Here is a 19374-nt window from a genome sequence, read left to right as displayed (position 1 = left end):
GCAGGGGAATTGCTTGAACTCGGGAGGTGGAGGTTGAAGTGAGCTGAGATCATGCCATTGTACTCCAGCTTGGGCAACAGAGACTGTGTCTCAAAAAAACAAACAAACAAACAAAAAGCAAACAAAAAGCAACCAGGCAAGTCATTCTAGAGCCCCTGCTTTTAATCACTGCAGATACTGTTATTATTATCCCACTGAGAAGATGAATAAACTGAGGTTAAAATAATGTAAATGAAGGCATCAAACATTTATGAAGTGGCAGGAGGAGCACTTGGAAGATGATTTCTGGTATCAGATGGGTGAGTTTTAGGTCCTTCCTTTTCATCACTAAACTTCAAGATCGGCTGGCTGTCCACAATTCATACTGTGTGAAGAGCCTGCTCAGATTCTGCTAGCTACACCAAGCTTTTGCAGAGAGTGGAGTGAAGAAATGTGTTTTCCAGTTGTAGGAAGTGTTGTCTCTAATGCTTGCAATGAGCTTCGTCAACAAGTTTTATACAAATAGGTGTCAAGAGTGTAATGTAAGAAACTGAAATAAAACCAAAATGCCCTCAAATAAGGATGGGCTAAATAAATTATGCCTGTCCATATAACAGAATATAGGTAGCCCATAATATACTACTATGGAATATGACCTAGAAAAATATTCATGATATGTTTTTTAAAAATGTTACAATGTGGTATGTAGAATGCCTGTGGTATGTAGAATATGTGCGTATTTACACACACAGATACACATGTACATGTACGAAAATGGTAAGCAAGATGTACATATCATGTTAACAGTAGTCATCTTGGGTGCAGTATTATGGAAGAGTCTTACTTCTCTTTTCTTTAATCTATATTTTATAATTTTTCTAGAATAAACACATATGACCTTTTAAAAAGAAAAATAATTTATTAAAAATAGCAGAAGAGGCATGTATAGTAAAGACTGTTTTGCCTCTGGATGGTGCTCCTCTTCCGCACTTCTATAATTAGCTTGTAAATAATTTTGTCTACTCCTGCCCTGCTGACGCAATGGCTCCTTCCTTTGTGCACAGGTGGCTGGTCTTATATAAGGCCATTACAGCCTGGGTCCTATTGCACATTTATTGGGTACATAGTCAGCTACAAGCACTGACATAAAGCCTGGCACATGTCTGCAAACCCTACCTACATGCCTGGATATGTTTTAAATGAATGAATGAATGAACTGGTCTGGGGTCAACAGTGTGAATTTGTATACAGGTTCTGCCAATTATAGGCTAGGGGAGTCTTAGGCTCCTGATCTGTACTGCGGCAATAGTAATCGTAGCTTAAGAGACCTCCAATTGTGTTTTGAAAATGGCAAAGTGCTAATCCCAAGATGGCTGGGGAAGCCAAGGGAGCTTTTCTTATTATTGCTCCGTCTATTAACACATTTACATCTCCCCATCCCTATTTCTTCTTGGCTCCCTAAGGCATCATGGTTACCATAGCAGCCAGATGCTGATGATGTCTCCAGGGGGCAGCAAGGTGAAACTGAGCCAGCTCCCAAGTCCTCACCTCCCCATACCCTTTGCAGGCCAGGGTGAGATGGTCTGAAGCTCAACCTTTGGTCAGGTCCTCCACCCTGTCTTGGATTGCTTAGACACACAAACTCTTCCTCTGCAATCTCAGTTCAGGGCCTTGAAACACCTCTTCGGAGACTCCCTCCTTCCAAGCTCTGTCTTCTGGCGCCCTGCCTGGTTGCCGTGGAAACAGGTTCCACTGCGGACAAAGGAGGGAGCTGGGTCCTGCTTCCTCCTGGTCCTGTCGATGAGGATTTTTAGACCGTGGAGACTGCGCTGCCCTGCCCTGCACCTACCCTCACTCTCTGTGTTCTCACTAAGGTGGAAATTGCCCACCCTCACTACTGACGAGACCATGTGTAAAAGCGTGACCACAGAAGAGTGGAAGAAAATCTTCTATGAGAAGATGGAGGAGGCAAAGCCGGCTGACAGCTGGGACCTCATCATAGACCCCAACCTCAAGCACAATGTGCTGGGCCCTGGTTGGAAGCAGTACCTGGAGGTGCATGCTTCAGGCAGGTGAGTAGCCCAGGAAGTAGGAACCCTGCGGGCAGCCTCTAGGTCTCTAGCCCTGGGGCACCTTCCAAGGAGAAGATTACATAGAACCCAAGTGTTTAGCTTCAATCTCACTATTAGGCTGGCGTAGACTGGAAGTCAGAGAAAGAGTCCCTCCCTGGCAACTAGGATATTTGAGTTTGGTTCCAGCTCTTTCACTGATCACCTGTGTTACTCTTTCTCTCTGAGTCATAATTTTTTCATCTGGAAAATAAAGACATAGAATGTATTTATTAGTCCTACACACTGAAATTTTACATATTTTCTATTTTAACAATCTCTTAAAAAGTAGTTTAAAACCAGAGAAGGAGGGTGTAAGGCTCACTGGAGGTTGAGAGGTCTGTGCTCTGGTCCTGGGACCAGTTTAAATCTATTTAACTCGACGTAGTTTCATTTCAAATATTGAATACATGAGGTGTGCCGGAAGCTGGCTCTACTGTTGGCTCCACGGCCCTTGAGGAATTTGATTTTCTTCTTGGACCTGGCTTTCTCCATTTGCACAGTGAGAGGTTAGCCTCTGGTCCACAGAGCAGCGTCAGCGTCAGCGTCACCTGGAACTTGTTAGGAAGGCAGGCTCTTGGGCCCCTTTTAGACCTGAATCACAATCTGATTTTAAGAAGAGTTCCAGGTGATTAGCATGTAGAAACCTTCTGAGATGATTTTCTAGCACTCTTGTTCATGGGTCCAGAGTGTACGGGCTTACCCTTGGGACATAGGATGGGGAGGCTGAGAGGTGCAGCCTCGGAGTCAGAAGCAAGACCTTCCTGCCTGCTCTGATTCAGTCAATTCACTTCGTCAATTCAGGAAACATTACTGGGCACCTGTTACATGCTGGGCACCGGCTCTGCCTCTAGCTGTGTGTACATGGATGCCTCTCTCACTCTCTGTCTCAGCATAAAACAAAAGATTAAGTAGATGATTTCCAGGTCCCTCCAGTTAAGACATTTTTCAATCAGGTTTTGTAGTCTGATCTGAGAGGAAGAAACAATTCCCAAAAGATGTGAGTGAACAGAAGAGAATAAAAATGTGAAGCTCCTAAATTGGCTGACAGGAGGGGTGTCAAGGGCTGGACATGTACGGGTGGGACTCAGGAGCTTCTCGAAGACCTGGAAGGCTGTCAGGGCTGACTAGGGAGGGCTTGTGGCTTCCCCAGACCTGGCTGTGGGCCTGTGATCCCCAGCTGGCCCCTGTCAGGCCTGGGAGACTACAGCCCTTGGGGCTCTGGGCACAGACTGCCTCCACCTCCAGGCCTTGTGATGAATCAACTCTGGCACTGGCCTGGACGCTGACAGCTAGTAATGGTGTCATTTTCTCCTGATTTGGATCCAGCCTGTTCACAGGCAGTGTTAACAGATAGAAATGTGCAAATGGATTATGAGTTTCTTGTCTGGTGTGAGCAGGAAGGACTCACCTAGTGTACCATGTGCAGTTTGCAGATGAGGAATGGGAATGATGCCCAGCACTCCGGTGGAGGGAGTTGAGGCCTCTGGAAAGCACTGAGGAGGTAGAGCACTGCTGGATGCCAGGTGGCATTCTGAGGAGCCTGCTTTGGTTCTAGAGGCACTCGCCAGGCTGAGGGGCTTCCTGGGGAAAGCTAATGAACCCAGGGCACCGGCAACACTGCCTCTACCTCCAGGCTCTGCTTAGTCCCCAGGTCCCCTCACCCCATTCCTGGGGCTGTTTCCACCACCTCCACCCGTCTTCTATTCCTCCCTCTCCTCCCATTTCCGCAGGTTCCACTGCTCCTGGTGCTGGCACACCTGGCAGTCGCCCCACCTGGTCATCCTCTTCCACATGTTCCTGGACCGCGCCCAGCGGGCTGGCTCGGTGCGTATGCGCGTCTTCAAGCAGCTGTGCTATGAGTGCGGCACGGCGCGGCTGGACGAGTCCAGCATGCTGGAGGAGAACATCGAGGGCCTGGTGGACAACCTCATCACCAGCCTGCGCGAGCAGTGCTATGGGGAGCGCGGCGGCCAGTACCGCATCCACGTGGCCAGCCGCCAGGACAACCGGCGGCACCGCGGGGAGTTCTGCGAGGCCTGCCAGGAGGGCATCGTGCACTGGAAGCCCAGCGAGAAGCTGCTGGAGGAGGAGGCAACCACCTACACCTTCTCCCGGGCGCCCAGCCCCGCCAAGCCGCAGGAGGAGACGGGCTCAGCCTGGAACTTCTGCTCTCTCCCCTGGTGCTTGTTTTGGGCCACAGTCCTGCTGTTGATCATCTACCTGCAGTTCTCCTTTCGTAGCTCCGTCTAAGATTCCCTGGGTGGGCCCAGAGCCTGTCGAGGGTGCCAGTTAGCTGATGGGAAGGTAGAGGAGAAACCTGGATTGGGAGTAGTGTCCACTTCTAGCGCTGGTGATGCCACTGACTCAGTGGAGATCTTGGACAAATTATACAGTTTTGCCTTTTATAAAACTAACGGTTTGGGCAAGATCACTGGTTTATCGTAGTGAAACCCAGGACCCCAAAGTTCTGCTTAGGTGCCTCAGGGCCTTTTGGATTGGGAAAGTAGACTAAGCAAGTGGGTGTCTTCAACTCATCCTCCACCTCCTGCCTCCTCCTCTTGCTTCAATCAGAACAGCTTTACTTTAGATGGAGTTCCATTCAAGATGTTTGTACAAAAAAAAGTTTAACTACTTTTGAAAAGTTTGAAAATGAGAGGACTGGGTGATCTCCAAAGGGTTTTCCACAGTAATGAGCTTGATCTTGCCCCTGATAGTCCTGCACCCCTACCCCTCATGATTCCCCACATTCTCTAGCTGCAGCCTTAAATTAGCTTCTTTGCCCACCCTGTGAGCCTTGTCCATGATTCTGCCTTCACATATGCAGCAGGGCTTTCCCTTGAAGGGCAAGAGGTGGGAGACCAGGCTGTTCCTTTGCTGTTGGGTACACAGCGTCTCTTGCTTTTGTTTCTCAGATTCCAGCTTCTTTCCACTCAGGGTGAATGCTGGGGTCTGCCTGGCTGAAAGATGGTGGTTGGGGTGGGGTCCCATAGAGCTAGGCTTCTCACCCATGGCGTATGAACTGGCAGATAATTTAGGGGAGGTTTAGAAGACAGAGTTTTAGAAGCAAAGCAAAAAATCCCTGGGAAGCGTTATAATGGAGGATCTTCAGAGTTCAGGGGCCAAGTCTAGCAGATTCTCAGCAACACCGATGGCCAAAACACAGGAACAGGAGCCTGGCCTCCTGGGTTCTTTGCTGAAATTACAGTTAAATGGCGTTTCCACATTGGCCAAGAATGAGGCCTCTTGTCAAAGATCAGCTTTCCCCCTAAAGCCACAGGGATGGGGTGTCTCCAGCAAGAAAGAGGGCGTTAAAGATGTAAAATGTTTTGTCCATGTGGAACTGCTCAGATATGTGGGAGAACCTTACAAGGCTCTACAGTGAGATGTAATATGGGTTGAGATGGGAGGAGAGAAGACTTTCTGACAGTGGGGGTCTGGAATGGAATTGGTGGGGAGAGGCAGCAAGCTGCACTTTTGAGGGGCTTCATTAACCCCAACTCTGTTAATAACTTGATCCCCTCTCCTCCTTCCCTGCACTTTTGAGGGGCCTCATTTACCCTACCTCTGTTAAAAACTTGACTACTCTCCTCTTTCATAGAAAGTCACCATCATCTGTAGTGATGGAGGAGGGGGGGTCACTTACATAAACATGGGACACTTTAATAAAGACAGGGTATCTTCAATAAGGCTTAGTAGTCATGAATGTGTGTTTGAGATTCCCCCACTGTCACTGATCTATAATGAGCTGTTGGTCCCCTCCATCCCAGCACCCTGTCTCCCCTTCTCTCCTTTTTGTCCCTTCCCCCACCCACATGAGGCTCTAGCTAGGTCCAGTTCTTGTCCATAGTTAGGAGGGATGCAAGTCTGTCATTCAGGGGATCAGCAAAAGGTCAGTTTTACTCCTGTCCTGGCTCAAATTCAAGTAAACAGTGATGGCTTCCTTTACTTCATTCACAGAGTGTTTATTTCTTCATCTAGCCCACATTTTCTGAACACCTGCTATCTAGCAAGTCCTGATTTACTTCCTAGATAGTAGGTGTTCAGAATATGTGGACTAGATGAAGAAATGAGTACTGTGGGTGCAGGGGGTGCTCTCTGGTTTCTCAGACATCTCTGCTTGCTACAGAGGTTTTCAGCCCTAGATGTACTTTCGAAATTCTGGAGAGATTTTAAAGAAATGTAAGTACTTAACCTCTACCCTAGACCAATGTGATCAAAATTTGGGGGCAATTGGACCTTGGAATCTGCATTACAATAAGACATCCAGGTGACTGACCTGTGCTGCCTGGCGTAATGCCTTCTAACAGAGGAATAGACTTTCTTTTACATCTGGTTTTATGAAAACTGAGCCTTGAGAGCTTCCTTGGTAACTTGCCCTGGATTCTTTAGGACCGGGGCTCAGCTTCCCTCTCTCTAGCTGCCTTACACACTCCCCAACCTGTGCTCTGGAGATTTCACTCTTCCTCACACTCCCTTGCTCCTGCACGTTTGCTGCCACCATGGCTGTGTTCTGCTCTGAGAGTCTTTGCCACTGAGCTCTGCCACCCTTGCTGGGACACTCATACAACTTGTTACAATTACTTATCCCTGCTAGGCTGTAAGTTCCAAAAAGCACAGACTCTATAGATTCTATTCACCTCTATTGAATGCATAACAAATGTTCAATAAAAATGTGTTGAATGAATAAATGAACCAATAAGCTGAGCCATCTCCAGCCAGATCCTCACATTTCTAGCATATTATGCTTGTGACAATATTTGGAGTCTCCTTCTCACTCCACCACTCATTCTTTCTAGGTCTTGCACTTACATATCCCAAAGCAAATCAGTTTATATTAAGGTACTTGAAGCAGGAACAGCATTTTGTTTTTGTTCTAGTTTTTGTTTTTGATTTGTTTTGAGATGATAGCATTGGGGTCATGTGAAGGATCCTGAACCCTGCATTGGGAGCTTGTTAGAGTTTAATTGCGTTCTGCTGGGACATTTGGGGGAACATTATTCTCTCTGGGTCTCTAGGGCTTAGATGCTCATATGGTATGAAGCATCCTGAAGTCTGTCTTTGTGCCACCCTGTATTAGCTCATATAAAGCATTTTTACACACTTTCCAATGACTTTTTCCAGCCTGTATTGAGCACCCCTAGTGGCAGGAGAGCATTACCACCCAAGGCAGCTTGTGCCATCTTTGGATAGTTCTGCGTTTTAAAGAAAACTTTTTTCCTTTTAAGCCTCCCTCAAAAGGGCTTGAATTTTTTTCACTATCTAATTCTAGTTCTGGTTCTCACAAGTGGGAACCCACAGTGGGGGATGTTTCCTATTCCCCACACAGATCTTTTCTCAGCCCTGCAGCCAGGGCAGTCTTTTTAACCCAAGTCAGATCCTGCCATTCTTGGGCTCCCCTTTTTGTTTTGTAAAAGCCAAGCCCTGGAAGGCCAAATGTGATGTGGTGCAGCCACGTTACTGACATCTTTTCGTACTCTTTGCCAGAAACCCTGGTTTCTGTGCTGTTCCCCAGACACACAGACATGGACCTACTTAGGGCCTTATTCCACCTGTCCCCTCTGCTGGAAAGATTTTTCCCAAGAAATTCCCTTGGCTCACTTTCTGACCTCCCTCACCCTACCCTCTCACTCCTGATTTGTCTTGCCTTTACCCTAGTCTGTGTTTCCAGAAAGCAGAAGTCAAGAGGTTTATGTGACAGTACTTGACTGGAAAGCATGATCCCAGAAAGCTGGAGCAAGGCTGGGGGAGCACAGTAAAGCAGGAGGGAAATTCCATGGAAGGAGGCCTTGTCAAGCTGGCCACCTCCATTGGTGAAGGGCTGTTCTGCCCCATCTGAGAAACCAGATGAAATGCATCTCCAGATCACTTGGGGGTAAAGGGGCATCTATCCCCTGGCTCCTGTCTTTTAGTGGCTGAGGGTTGCCCCATAGGATATTAACTTCCCTCCACTCTGGGCTGTGGTACACTAACTGAATGAAAACATGAATGAGTAAGTGCTGAAAGGGTATCAGAAAACAAGGTTAGTGTCCTTGCTCTGACTTTCTCAGAGTAAAACCTCCAGTTTCTGATTTTTGCAGTCCTGTTCTGGTTGTGCTGCTTTCTGGGGGTCCTGTATCCACTCCACATCCTTTAAAAATAGCACTCTGACTTCCCTTTCCAGGAATTACCTGTCCCCCATGCAATGTAACCTGGTGGGATATCAAGGAACTCTGCACCTCCCCTCAACTCCCAAGCAAGGGGTACATGGCCTAGGACAATTGGTTGGAATTTCAATGATGAGCAAAGTGATAAAAACACGAAAACACGTGGAGCCTACCAATTCCAGTGATGGTCCCCTGGCAGGTTTGTAAAATGGTTTCTGCTATTCATGTTCTCAGCATGGCCAAATTTTGTCCTTTGCTGAGTCTTGTTCTCCACTCTTATTTTTGATTCTGTGAACTTTCCCCATAGTTTTTCAATACATTCCCTTTTATGCTTAAATCAGTTGCCATCTCTGTATGTTTCAACCAAAGGATGCTGACTGATATACCAGGTCTTCTTCTCCACTGGGTCAGCTCTGATGATGAAAGCCCAGACCAGAGCTCCATCTGCCCTCTCCCTGGACCTTCAACTTCTCTGCTCTTTGCAATGAAGTGCCCGTCTCAACCCCATACATTCTCCTCCAAATCCTGCCTTTTCTTTTCTTTCTTTGTCTTTCTTTTCTTTTCTTTTTGAGATGGAGTTTTGCTCTGCCACCCAGGCTGGAGTGAAGTGGCATGGTCTTGGCTCCTGCAACCTCCACCTCCCAGGTTCAAGCGATTCTCCTGCCCCAGCCTCTAGAGTAGCTAGGATTATAGGTACCCACCACCACACCCAGGTATTTTTTGTATTTTTAGTAGAGATGGTGTTTTCATATTAACCAGGCTGGTCTTGAACTCCTGACTTCAGGTGATCCACCTGCCTTGGCCTCCCAAAGTGCTAGGATTACAGGTGTAAACCACCATGGCTGGCCAAATCCTGCCTTTTCTCCTTCCATTTACAATCAAATGTTTCAAGGGTTGTCCATAGACTGCCTCCACATTTACACTTTCAGTTAATTCGGCAGGCTAGCGTTCCCCCACCAGTGCTGCAGAAACTCTCCTCATCCAGATCACCAGCAGGCATCTTAGGGCTACATATGATGAACACTTTTAAACCTTATTTTTCTTGACCTCTCACAGGAGTTCAATACTGTGCGCCCTCCTGATTTACCTTCAGCTTTTCTGTCTCCTTCTTCCTCTCTTCTTCACAGGTTTCTCTGCCTCAGCCTGCCTCCTGAATGTTGGTGTTTTTTAGGCTCCAATTCCAAGTCTTAGTCTTTTCGATCCTCATATTCGTTGATGTCCTCTGGCTGATTGAATCTATTCTGAGTGTTCTTTAATATCTGTATCCTAATGACTCAAAATATACATCTCAAGGCATGAACTCTCTTTGGGGCTTCTTACGTTTATGTTCTCCTCGACATCTCTATTTGACTGTTTCACAGGCATTTCAAAGTCAACATGTCCTAACTGATTCTGAAATACATTTTCCCTTCTGGTGTTCCATAAAATTTTTTATCTTAACCACTTTTAATTGCACAATTCAGTGGCATTAAGTACATTCACATTGCTCTGTAACTATCCCTGCTGTCTATCTCCAGAACTTTTTAATCACTCCAAATGGAAACTATTAAATCGATTTCACAGACCAATGACAACCACCATTCAACTTTCTGTGTATGGATTTGACTATTTTACCTGGTTTGCTTTAATATAGAGAGAGTCTTTTCTTTTCTTCATTTTTCCAGTGGCACAGTAGTCACAATATTTGTCCTGTGTCTGGCTTATTTCACCTAGCATAATATTTTCAAGGTACATAATATTAAAACATATATCAGAGTTTTTTTCTTTTTAAGGCTGAATTGTATTTCCTTGAATGTATGTACGACGTTTTGTTTATTAATCAATTTTTTGTTGCTACAACAGAATACCTGAAACTGAGTAATTTATAAAAAAATAAATATATTTCTTACAGCTATGCAGACTAAGAAGTCTAAGGATGAGGGGCTGCATCTGGTGAGGGCCTTCTTGCTGATGGGGACTCTTTGTGGCATCACATGACAGGCTTAGCATGCTAGTGTGCTCACTCAGGCCTTTCTTCTTTTTCTTATAAAGTCACCAGTTCTCCTCCCATGATAACTCATTAATCCATTAACCTATTAATCCATGAATGGATTACTCCATTTGTGAGGAAAAGCCCTCATGATCCTATCACGTTTTATTTTTATTTATTTATTTATTTATTTGAGACGGAGTTTCACTTTTGTTACCCAGGCTGGAGTGCAATGGCACGATCTCCGCTCACCACAACCTCTGCCTCCTGGGTTCAAGCAATTCTCCTGCCTCAGCCTCCTGAGTAGCTGGGACTACAGGCATGCGCCACCATGCCCAGCTAATTTTTTTGTATTTTTAGTAGAGAAGGGGTTTAACCATGTTGACCAGGATGGTCTTGATCTCTTGAACTTGTGATCCACCTGCCTCGGCCTCCCAAAGTGCTGGGATTACAGGAGTGAGCCACCACGCCCAGCCCCTATCACGTTTTAAAAGCCTCACTTTTCAATACTGCCACATTGGGGATTAAGCTTCAATGAATTTTTGAGGGAACAATCAAACCATAGCATTCTGTCTTGGCTCCCAAAACTCATGTCCTTCTCACATACAAAGACACATATTCCATTTGCATAGCCCCAAAGTCTTAACTTGGTTCAGCAGCAACTTAAAGGTTCAAAGTCATAAGTCTTATATATGAGTCTGTGAAGTCAAAGCAAAATATCTACTTCTATATCTACTTCTAATATACAATGGTGGGATAAGCATAGGGTACACATTCCTATTCCAAAAGGGGGACATAGAAAAGCAAAAAGGGGTAACAAGCTCTGAACAACTCAGAAACTCAAGACAGCAGACACAGGGTCTTAAGACTCCAGAATGATCTCCTTTGACTCCATTTCTGGCATCCTCTACACACTCGTATGGGGGTTGGGCCCCACAAGCCTTGGGTAGCTCTACCTCTGAAGCTTGGCTGGGGTCAGTCCATCCAGTTTTCCCAGGTTGGCATTACATGCTGAAAGCTCTTGGGTCTTGGTGGGTGGCGATTCCATTTCCAGTGCCCACGAGACGCCGCCCTACTGAAAATTTTCTGTAGCAGCTCTGACCCTACATTTCTGTTTGGCCTTGCTCTAGCAGAGGCTCACTGTGGTGACTCTGCTGCTGCAACAAGTCTCTGTCTGGGCTTTCAGGTTATCAGTTATGTTTTTTGAAACTTAGATGAGGGCTAATAAGCCTCCACAGCTCTTGCTTCTTGCAAGTCAGCAGAATTAGCACCATGTGGATGCTGCCAAGGTTTATGACTTACCTTCCAGATCTGGAGAATGAGCCATACCTTGACCTGCTTGAGTCCTGCCTGATGTGGCCTCAGAGTACTGTGCCAGGGTACAGAGTCTCAAGGTGGTCTTGGGCAGTAAGCCCATAGAAAATGCCTGGGTTTGCTCCCTGAAACCATTCTTTCCTCCTAGGCCTCTGGGCCTGTGATAAGAGGGGCAGCCCTGAAGATCTCTGAAATGCCTTTGAGGTCTTTCTTCCATTGTCTTGAGGAGTAGCACCTAGATCCCTTCTAGCCATGCTAATCTCTTTAGCAAATGACCTCTGGGCTACATCCTTTCCTTTTCACTCTTTACGTGGCTAGGCTGAGAGATTTTCAAATCTTTCCACTCTGCTTACTTTTTAATTATAAATTCTTTCAACTGTTTTTATATTCCTCAACCTCAGTGTAAGCTGCCAAAAGTAAACATGCAACTTCTTGTTTTGCTTTGAAATTTATTCTTCCAGATACCCTAGTTCATCACAACCAAGTTTGGCCTTCCACAAAGTTCTTGGGTGTGGACACAGTTCAGCCAAGTACTTTGCAAATTTATGACAAAGATGGCCTTTATTCCAGTTCTAATACTTTGTTCCTCGGTTTTATTTGAAACCTCATCAGAATGGCCTTTACTGTTCATATTTCCGTCAGCATTCTGGTCATGACCACTTAACCCATCTCTAAAGAGTTTCAAACTTTCCGTAGTTCTTTTTCCTTCTAAGCCTTCATCACAATCTAAGCATTTCCTAGACTTCTCCTCCAAATTCTTTCAGCCTCTGCCCACTACCCAATTCTAGAGCCAATTCCAGATTTTCAGGTATTCATGACGAGCAGCACCCCACTTCTTGGTACCAATTTTCCATCTTAGTCTGTTTTCTGTCACTTATAACAGGATATCTTAAACTCCATTCATCCATTGAAAGACATTTGTATTGTTTCTACCTTTTGGCTATTGTGAATAATGCTTCTGCAGTCATTAGTGTACAAGGATTCATCTGTTTAAATTCTTACTTTCAATCATTTAAATAATTTTGTTGTTATTAAAAATGGGGCATTTGGAGTACAGCCACCTCTTCCAGTCTTTGCAGACTGGCTCTGTGACAGAGAAGCCCTTCACTAATTAGCTGTGCGTGCACTGCACCTAGGAATCAGCTAGAGGTGAAAGCGTAAAGTCTTTTCAGTTCTTTTTTGAGCATGCATCTTGCCTGGGCCTATGGCTTTTTCAGTTTCCCAGTATACAGGTCTGCGTTTGAATGTCTTCATTTCCCAGAGTCTCACTCCAGCCTCTCCTCTGGGTGTCAGATGATCTATTGTATAGCTCCACCTGTAGTGTCTTGCCCCTGGTGTCTGTGAGTCTGTAGTTTCCTTGAAGCTTTCTAAAGCAGTCTCCCATGCCTGACACCCTAGGTTAAAGAGGGAGATCAGCCCTCCAAGCAGCCCCACAAAGATGTTAAAACATTGCAAATAAGGTCTGATCTGCTCCTTCCATTCTGAGGGAGGATATTGGGCATGGGCTGCTGTCTCTTCCCTGTGCCACACCAGGGAAAGCGTGGGTCAAGGGTGAATAAAAACACCATGAATTTCCCGATGTTTCGAATGTGTCTTTTTCTTGATTGAGCATTCACTTCTTTGCTGTGGACCTTTTACCATTTTCCAACACTCTTATAAGATTATTTTAATTGCATCCAGTCTCTGGTTGTTATTTGATGTTTCTCTGAGGGGAACATGGGTTTGGATCTTCTTGGTCTGCCATTTCACTGCAGTGCACTGTTCTCCCTGTTCTTGCCTTCCTGCAACCCGGCCTCCACACAGGGCCATAATGATACCTCACACATGCTGTTCCATCTGTTCCTCTTTTTTCTTTGCCAGGCTAATTCCAACTCATTTTGTTTCCAGCCTACACTCTTTCCTCTTCATTTTATCCATTCAAGAATAAAATAGATGCTCCTGCTAAGAACATGTATATTTCCCTCTGCTTTCCATTTCACAGGCTCCCCTTCCAACTCTAAGACTTTATGATTCTCAAAGTCTACTTAGGGAAGCAAGTATTTACAGAGTCATGGGATGTTATAGTTGGAAGAACCATGAGGGACTCAATCACTTCATTTCAAAAATGACAAAATGTGATGAGAGTGTGGGAGTGACTAACCCCAGGGCCTGCTGTCAGGTGGTGGTAGAGCAAAGCATTCAAATCCCATCTAGTTTTAGTCCAGAACTGTTTACCAGGACTCTTCTTGATCTGCTATAAAGATGTTTCAATCTAAGGAGGCCTCACCTGCCTCTCTTATTGCCTCTTATACTTGCTACAGATGGGGAATTCTAGGTTTGCTTATGGGCTTTGCTCCTGTCTTGGCAAAGATTTCTGTGTGATGGTTCTTTCTTTGCACACATTGCCGCATACCACATAATGAACTTGTTAGATGTATCTTATGTGTTATAAATAAACTCCTCAGGGAAGTTCTTGGATCCTGGTGCTCTCCCATTGGAACTTCTGTTTGCTCGTCTTGATGTTCAAGCCAGGAAGAGAACTACAGGCACCAAATTAGAGTTCCAGAAGCTGAAATTATTAGTGTAGGGTTGGGAAAAAGTGCTGCCTTTATTGCGTTCCTCATGCCCCTCTGGACAGAGGACCAGCTCAATGGGAAGGCTCCTCCTGGGGGTCAGGACCCCTGGGAACTGAGAAGACTGCCAACTAAGGAACATGTCCAACATAGTAAGCCCACAGACTATCAGAGCTACGAGAAAAATTAGAGATGCTTTGAGCTAGGGCCCTTATTTTGCAGATGAGAAACTGAAGCCCAGAGAAACTAGGAAACTTGACCAGCATTGTATGTCATGGGGTAAGAGAAGATCATGAAATTTGGGGTCAGAAAACCCTTGAGTGCTGATTCTGCTACTTACCAACTCTGTAACCTCATTTTTCTCCTCATCAAAATGGAAATAGTACTATCTGCCTTGGAGGGCTATTGCCAGGAATAAATAATACTCTGTCTGTGATAATGCCTGCTACAGAGCACATGCTCACTGAATGCTCATGCTCTTCTTCCAACCTCTTTCTCTTTTAATTTGCAGCTTTCTCTTTGAGTTCTGAAAGGCTCTTTCTTCTCTGTGATTTCAGTGAAGCTTGGTTGGTAAATACTTAAAAAAAAAAAAAAGAACAGCAAGGGTTAACTCTGCAGCTTATAATTGATTTATTTTAATATATATATATTTATTTTCTTCTCATATTTATTTCAAAGCAATGATTTCATTTTTCCAGAAGCATGATGGCCACTCTTCATTCTTCAAAGATAGCTATTTAAAAAAATAATCCTTAAACAGAAAACACCAGTGATTTTCTGGGCTCCGTTCCCATTGGCTGGAATACCCCAGAGGAATTCGGTTCTTTCCCAAGTCCCATTCTGGTTCTCTGTAGGACTCCTAGCTAAGGAATTTCCTTTGGAGTCATTTTTGGCATTGCCTGAGTATTGCCACATGCACCGGGGAAATGAAATTCGCCTGTTGGATGACTATGTTGTTACAGGGCCTTGTGGAGGTGGTTGCATTAGTGGTTGTGGTAGAAGAGCTCATTGGTCTGGGAGTCAGGCAACCTGGGTCTCAGCCCTGGTTTAACCATTATATAGGCTGCCGGCCTTGGGTGACATAGTATTTATTTTATTTTATTTTTTTACTTTTTTTTTTTTGAGGCATGGTCTTGCTATGTTGCCCAGGCTGGAGTGCAGTGGTTATTCACAGGTACCATCCCACTACTGATCAGCACGGGAGTTTTGACCTGCTCTGTTTCCAACTTGGGCCAGTTCACCCCTCCTTAGGCAACCTGATGGTCCGCCGCTCCCGGGGGGGGTCACCATATTGATGCCGAACTTAGCACAGACACCCAATCGGCATAGCGCACTACAGCCCAGAACTCCTGGGCTCAAGCGATCCTCCCACCTCAGCCTCCCAAGTAGCTGGGACTATAGGCACACACCACTGTGCTGGCAGGTGACGTAGTCTTTCCTCTCCCCTAGATATCAGCTTTCTCTTCCGTTAAGCAAACAGATGTGCCCTGAAGGGTCTCTGCCAGATTTGACCTTAATCGCAAGCTGCCACTTAGCCCTACTTAGGGGGAAGAGGGGAATTTGGAATGGTATCCTAACCCTGACTCTTCCAACAGGTGATCTGGTTGTTACCCCAGGATTTCAGTCTGCCTAGCTTGGTTTGGTGTTTAACCCTCTTATTTGAAACCTTCATAACATCTTTCTTTCCTATCCTGTCTGGAAACAAACATATCTTTTCTATCTGACTTTTCTCTAAAAGAATTCAAGTTTTTAAAGGCAGTTACCTTGAGAGGTTTTATCTTATACAAGAACTTGGGCAGTAGTGATGAAACTTTTTTTTATCCTCTCACTTCTTTTAAAATAAGCCCAATAATTCTACATCACCATCTTAATAGGGTCATAGTGATATTTACAGAATGTAATAAAGTATTCCTGAGTTTCAAGATTCATTCATTTCATAGATGTTTCTTGAGTGCATATTATGTGCCAGATATTGTTCTAGACGCTTGGGGATATGGCAGAGAGAAAAGCTGCTAAATTGCTGTTATTGTGGATAGAAGAGCTAGATAACACACAATATAAGTTGACATGTGTGGTATATTAGATAGAGTTACATACTGAGAAGAAGAACAAAGTAGGCGAGGGAGATAGGAAGGGGAGGGAATGAAGTTACAATAGAAACTGGGTAGTGAGGGAAGGTCTTACTAAGCAGATGACACTGGGAAAAACATCAACAACAACAAGATAAAGGAACCGAGTAAGAGGAATGGGATGTGCCAAGGCCCTGAGGCAGGAGCATCCCGAAATGTTCATACACGAGGGGGCTAATGTGTGCAGTAGGACCAAAGTGATAACAGGGATCATTGTCAGAACTTTGGTTTTTAATCTTCATAGACAGGAAGCCCCTGGAGAAGTTGAGTGGCAGGGTGATGTTACCCAATTTGCTATCACCAAGTTGATAATAGACCACAGAGATACAAGAATGAAAGGGAAAATATTAGCCAGGAGGCTCCAGCAGAACTCCATGCAGGAGGTGGTGTTGGCCTGTTCCAGGGTGGTAGCAGCCGTGGTTGGGTCTGGATATACTTTAAAGGCAGAGCCGAGAGGATCTGCTGGTGACTCAGATGTATCTTTGGAGAGAAGTCAAAGATGCCCCAGGATTTTTGGCCTGGGCAACTGGAAGAACGGAGTGTCTACTTTCTGAGAGGACGAAGCCTGTGAGGAACAAATTTTGGGGCAATCTCAGGAGCTCAGTTTTGGACGTGGACATTCTGTTAGACGTTAAACATGAGAAATGCCAGGGTGGCAGTTGAAATATCATGTCTGGAGTTTAGAGGAGGTGCCCTCGCTAGAGATGAACTTGGAGAGCCATCAGCACTTAGGTGGTATTAAACGGCATAAGTCTAGATGAGATTATTTAGGGAGTGAGGGTAGAGAGGAAAGAAAAGAGGCCAAAGGGCTGGGTTTGGGGAATCCCCATGTAGAGAGGTTGGAAAAACAAAGAGAAACCAACAGGAAGACGGTGGACACTGAGCCACAGAGAGCAGGATTCCCTGGGGCTTTCAGAGCCTTGGGAGTGGAGTGAGGACTGGAATCTAGGCCTTCACAGCCAGGCTCGGAGCTCTGTCCACTGGCCCAAGGCTAGTCTCTCACGGCACCAACCACTTCTTGTACTGGAATCCTGCTGATGTCCCTTTCATAGGTCACATTGTTTCATCAAATCTGAGCAGGAGGTGGATTTTTTGTCTCTATTTTTTTTTTTCAGTGCACTTGAAGTACTTTATAATTTTAAAATGCACTCAAATGAAAAGACTTGGTGGGAGGCCCAGACTGCTAGCATGGATTTGGGCGCCAGACGTGCAAACTCAGACCAAAGGGAGATGTCAGAGCCGTTTAAAGGAATGATTCTGTTGTCTTGGATCCCATTGGCAGGTCTGGGCCACATGGGAGCATTTAACTGGCATGGATTAAATAAGCCAGATGGTCCAAGGCGATGGGCAAGATGGGCTAACGTCACAGGACAAATAGCCCGAGGGGAGATGAGAGTCCTCACTTTCAAAATAGGTCAGCATCTTCTGAGGCCACAGGCCTGGTCTACATCAACACTGTGACCTTTGGATCCCCAGGGCTTGCTCTGGTTTGTGCTGGCCTGTTGGGATCCACTGGGTTATCATAACCTTTTACTTTGTAGAGGTCTCCATGGGGACTGAAAGATGTTGGTGGGGAAGACATGTTTTTGCCCAGGCTGATCTGTTTGTCATTCAGGCACTCACCCTGTGCACCTTCCATGCACGGTACACCTTCCCTTTGTCATCACACTGCTTTATCCTAATACCCGATTCCTCTGTGAGGACTCCCTTGGAGCCTTTGTGATCTGCCAAGGTGTTGAAATGGTTCTGGTTCTTTTCCCTTATTATCAGAATCTCATTACTAGGAATTGGGCTTTTGTTTCTGCATCCAAATGACATTTTTCTTTTCTTCTTGAAAAAAAAATGCCAACACAGGAAATTCTCAAGTTCAGGGAACCCATGGCTTCCTTTCTTTAGACAAATGCTGATCCCAGTGGGTCACAGAAAGACCAGGGACCTGGAAAACTATTTCTGCATTTGGGTTTTGATTTCTGCCCTCTTTTCTCTCTACTTCTCTACTAATTCACTGTGAAGTGTTAACAGAGGTTGGGAATCTGTTAAAAGTGACTTCTGTAGGCCCATCCCTAGGTTCTCAGAGCCCCCAGAAGGAGATTCCCCTCCTCCCTGTAAGTTGGTCTGCCTCGTTCAGGACCTTTAGGTCTCTTGCCTGATGTACTATAGCCATCTTGAGTCTCCCTCATTTAAAGTTCACTGCATTTAATGTCCCATTTGAAAGGGAAAGCTGATCACATCTCTGTTTGGTTTAAAAATTTTTAGATGGCTCCCTATTCCCCAAACCAAGCTGTGTTTTTAAGGCTTTTGATAATCCTGTACATAGAGATCTTCCCAAATGGTTTGATGTTCTTTCTCCCAAACTGTCTGTCTCTCTAGGGACCATGTCACTCACTTCCCCCCAAATGCCCGGTGTCCTTTCATTTCAATCCCTGCATTCTCATATGTTATTCCCCAGTGCCTGGGATGCTTCTCCTCTTCTCTGCTTTACTACTGCAAGGTAAAACAGCACTGTTCTTTCCAGAAAAACACTAGTGCAGAATTGTCTAAGCAATGGTGTTGCTACTGAAGAGTCACAAAATAGTTCTCGATCATGGGTTATAACACCAGGGAATCGATTTCCTCTCTGTCTCTTACCAGCTGAGTGACCCAAGTCGGAGGCTGCACACTGGCAGGATAGTCTATAATAATGACTGTCAAACTGAATGTCCATTAAATCACCGATGAATCTTTAAAAAAAAACCGGTGCTCAGGCCTTTCTCTAGACCGATTATATTTGGATCTCTGGAGTTGGGACTCAGACATTGGTATTTATGTAAACTCCCCAGGTAATGCCTGTGTGCAGCCTCGATTGAGAACTACTGGTGTGCCAGTTAAGAGACTGGGCCCCAGAGTCCGTCAGAACTGGTTTCAAATCCTGGTTCCTCCATCTCCTACCTGAGAGATCGTGGGTCACATTTTTATGACATTTATTTTTAGAACAGTGTTGGAAAAAGTTATGAAGATGGTGCAGGAAGTTCTGATGCATACTATACCAGTTTCCACTATTATTACAATCTTATATTTGTTCAGTACATTTCTCACAATTAATGAACCAAGATTGATACATAATTATTAAATAAAGTCCATATTTTATTCAGATGTCCACAGTTTTCACTGGATGTTTTTGTTTTTTCCAGGATAGCA

General features: G+C 45.1%; 1 protein-coding gene and 1 long non-coding RNA gene across 2 annotated transcripts; one reads left to right on the top strand and one right to left on the bottom strand.

Moving 5' to 3' along the window:
- Positions 1-1354: 1354 nt before the first annotated feature.
- Positions 1355-11848, bottom strand: LOC116564887. The gene is made up of 5 exons (XR_004275148.1): positions 11505-11848; positions 7741-8055; positions 3499-4383; positions 2791-2969; positions 1355-2291 (listed from the first exon to the last, which is right to left on the bottom strand). It is a non-coding gene; the product is annotated as an uncharacterized LOC116564887 (long non-coding RNA).
- On the top strand, positions 1638-5773 carry RTP1 (receptor transporter protein 1). Its single transcript, XM_032298294.1, has 2 exons — positions 1638-2051; positions 3821-5773. The coding sequence occupies exons 1-2, from the start codon at positions 1780-1782 to the stop codon at positions 4338-4340; spliced, it is 792 nt and encodes a 263-aa protein (XP_032154185.1). The 5' UTR covers positions 1638-1779; the 3' UTR covers positions 4341-5773.
- Positions 11849-19374: the final 7526 nt, after the last annotated feature.

This window comes from Sapajus apella, unplaced genomic scaffold, assembly GCF_009761245.1.
Source record: "Sapajus apella isolate SASKATOON/1434 unplaced genomic scaffold, GSC_monkey_1.0 scaffold38, whole genome shotgun sequence".
Lineage (NCBI taxonomy): Eukaryota > Metazoa > Chordata > Mammalia > Primates > Cebidae > Sapajus > Sapajus apella.
The sequence above is the reverse complement of the archived record's forward strand: the minus strand, read 5'-3'. Positions and strand labels throughout refer to the sequence as shown.

Excerpts from the sequence above, each read along its gene's own strand:
- RTP1 (XM_032298294.1), top strand. The coding sequence starts at position 1,780 with ATGAGGATTTTTAGACCGTGGAGACTGCGCTGCCCTGCCCTGCACCTA. Across the intron at positions 2,052-3,820 it reads GAGGTGCATGCTTCAGGCAG|GTTCCACTGCTCCTGGTGCT; the intron begins GTGAGTAGCCCA and ends CCATTTCCGCAG.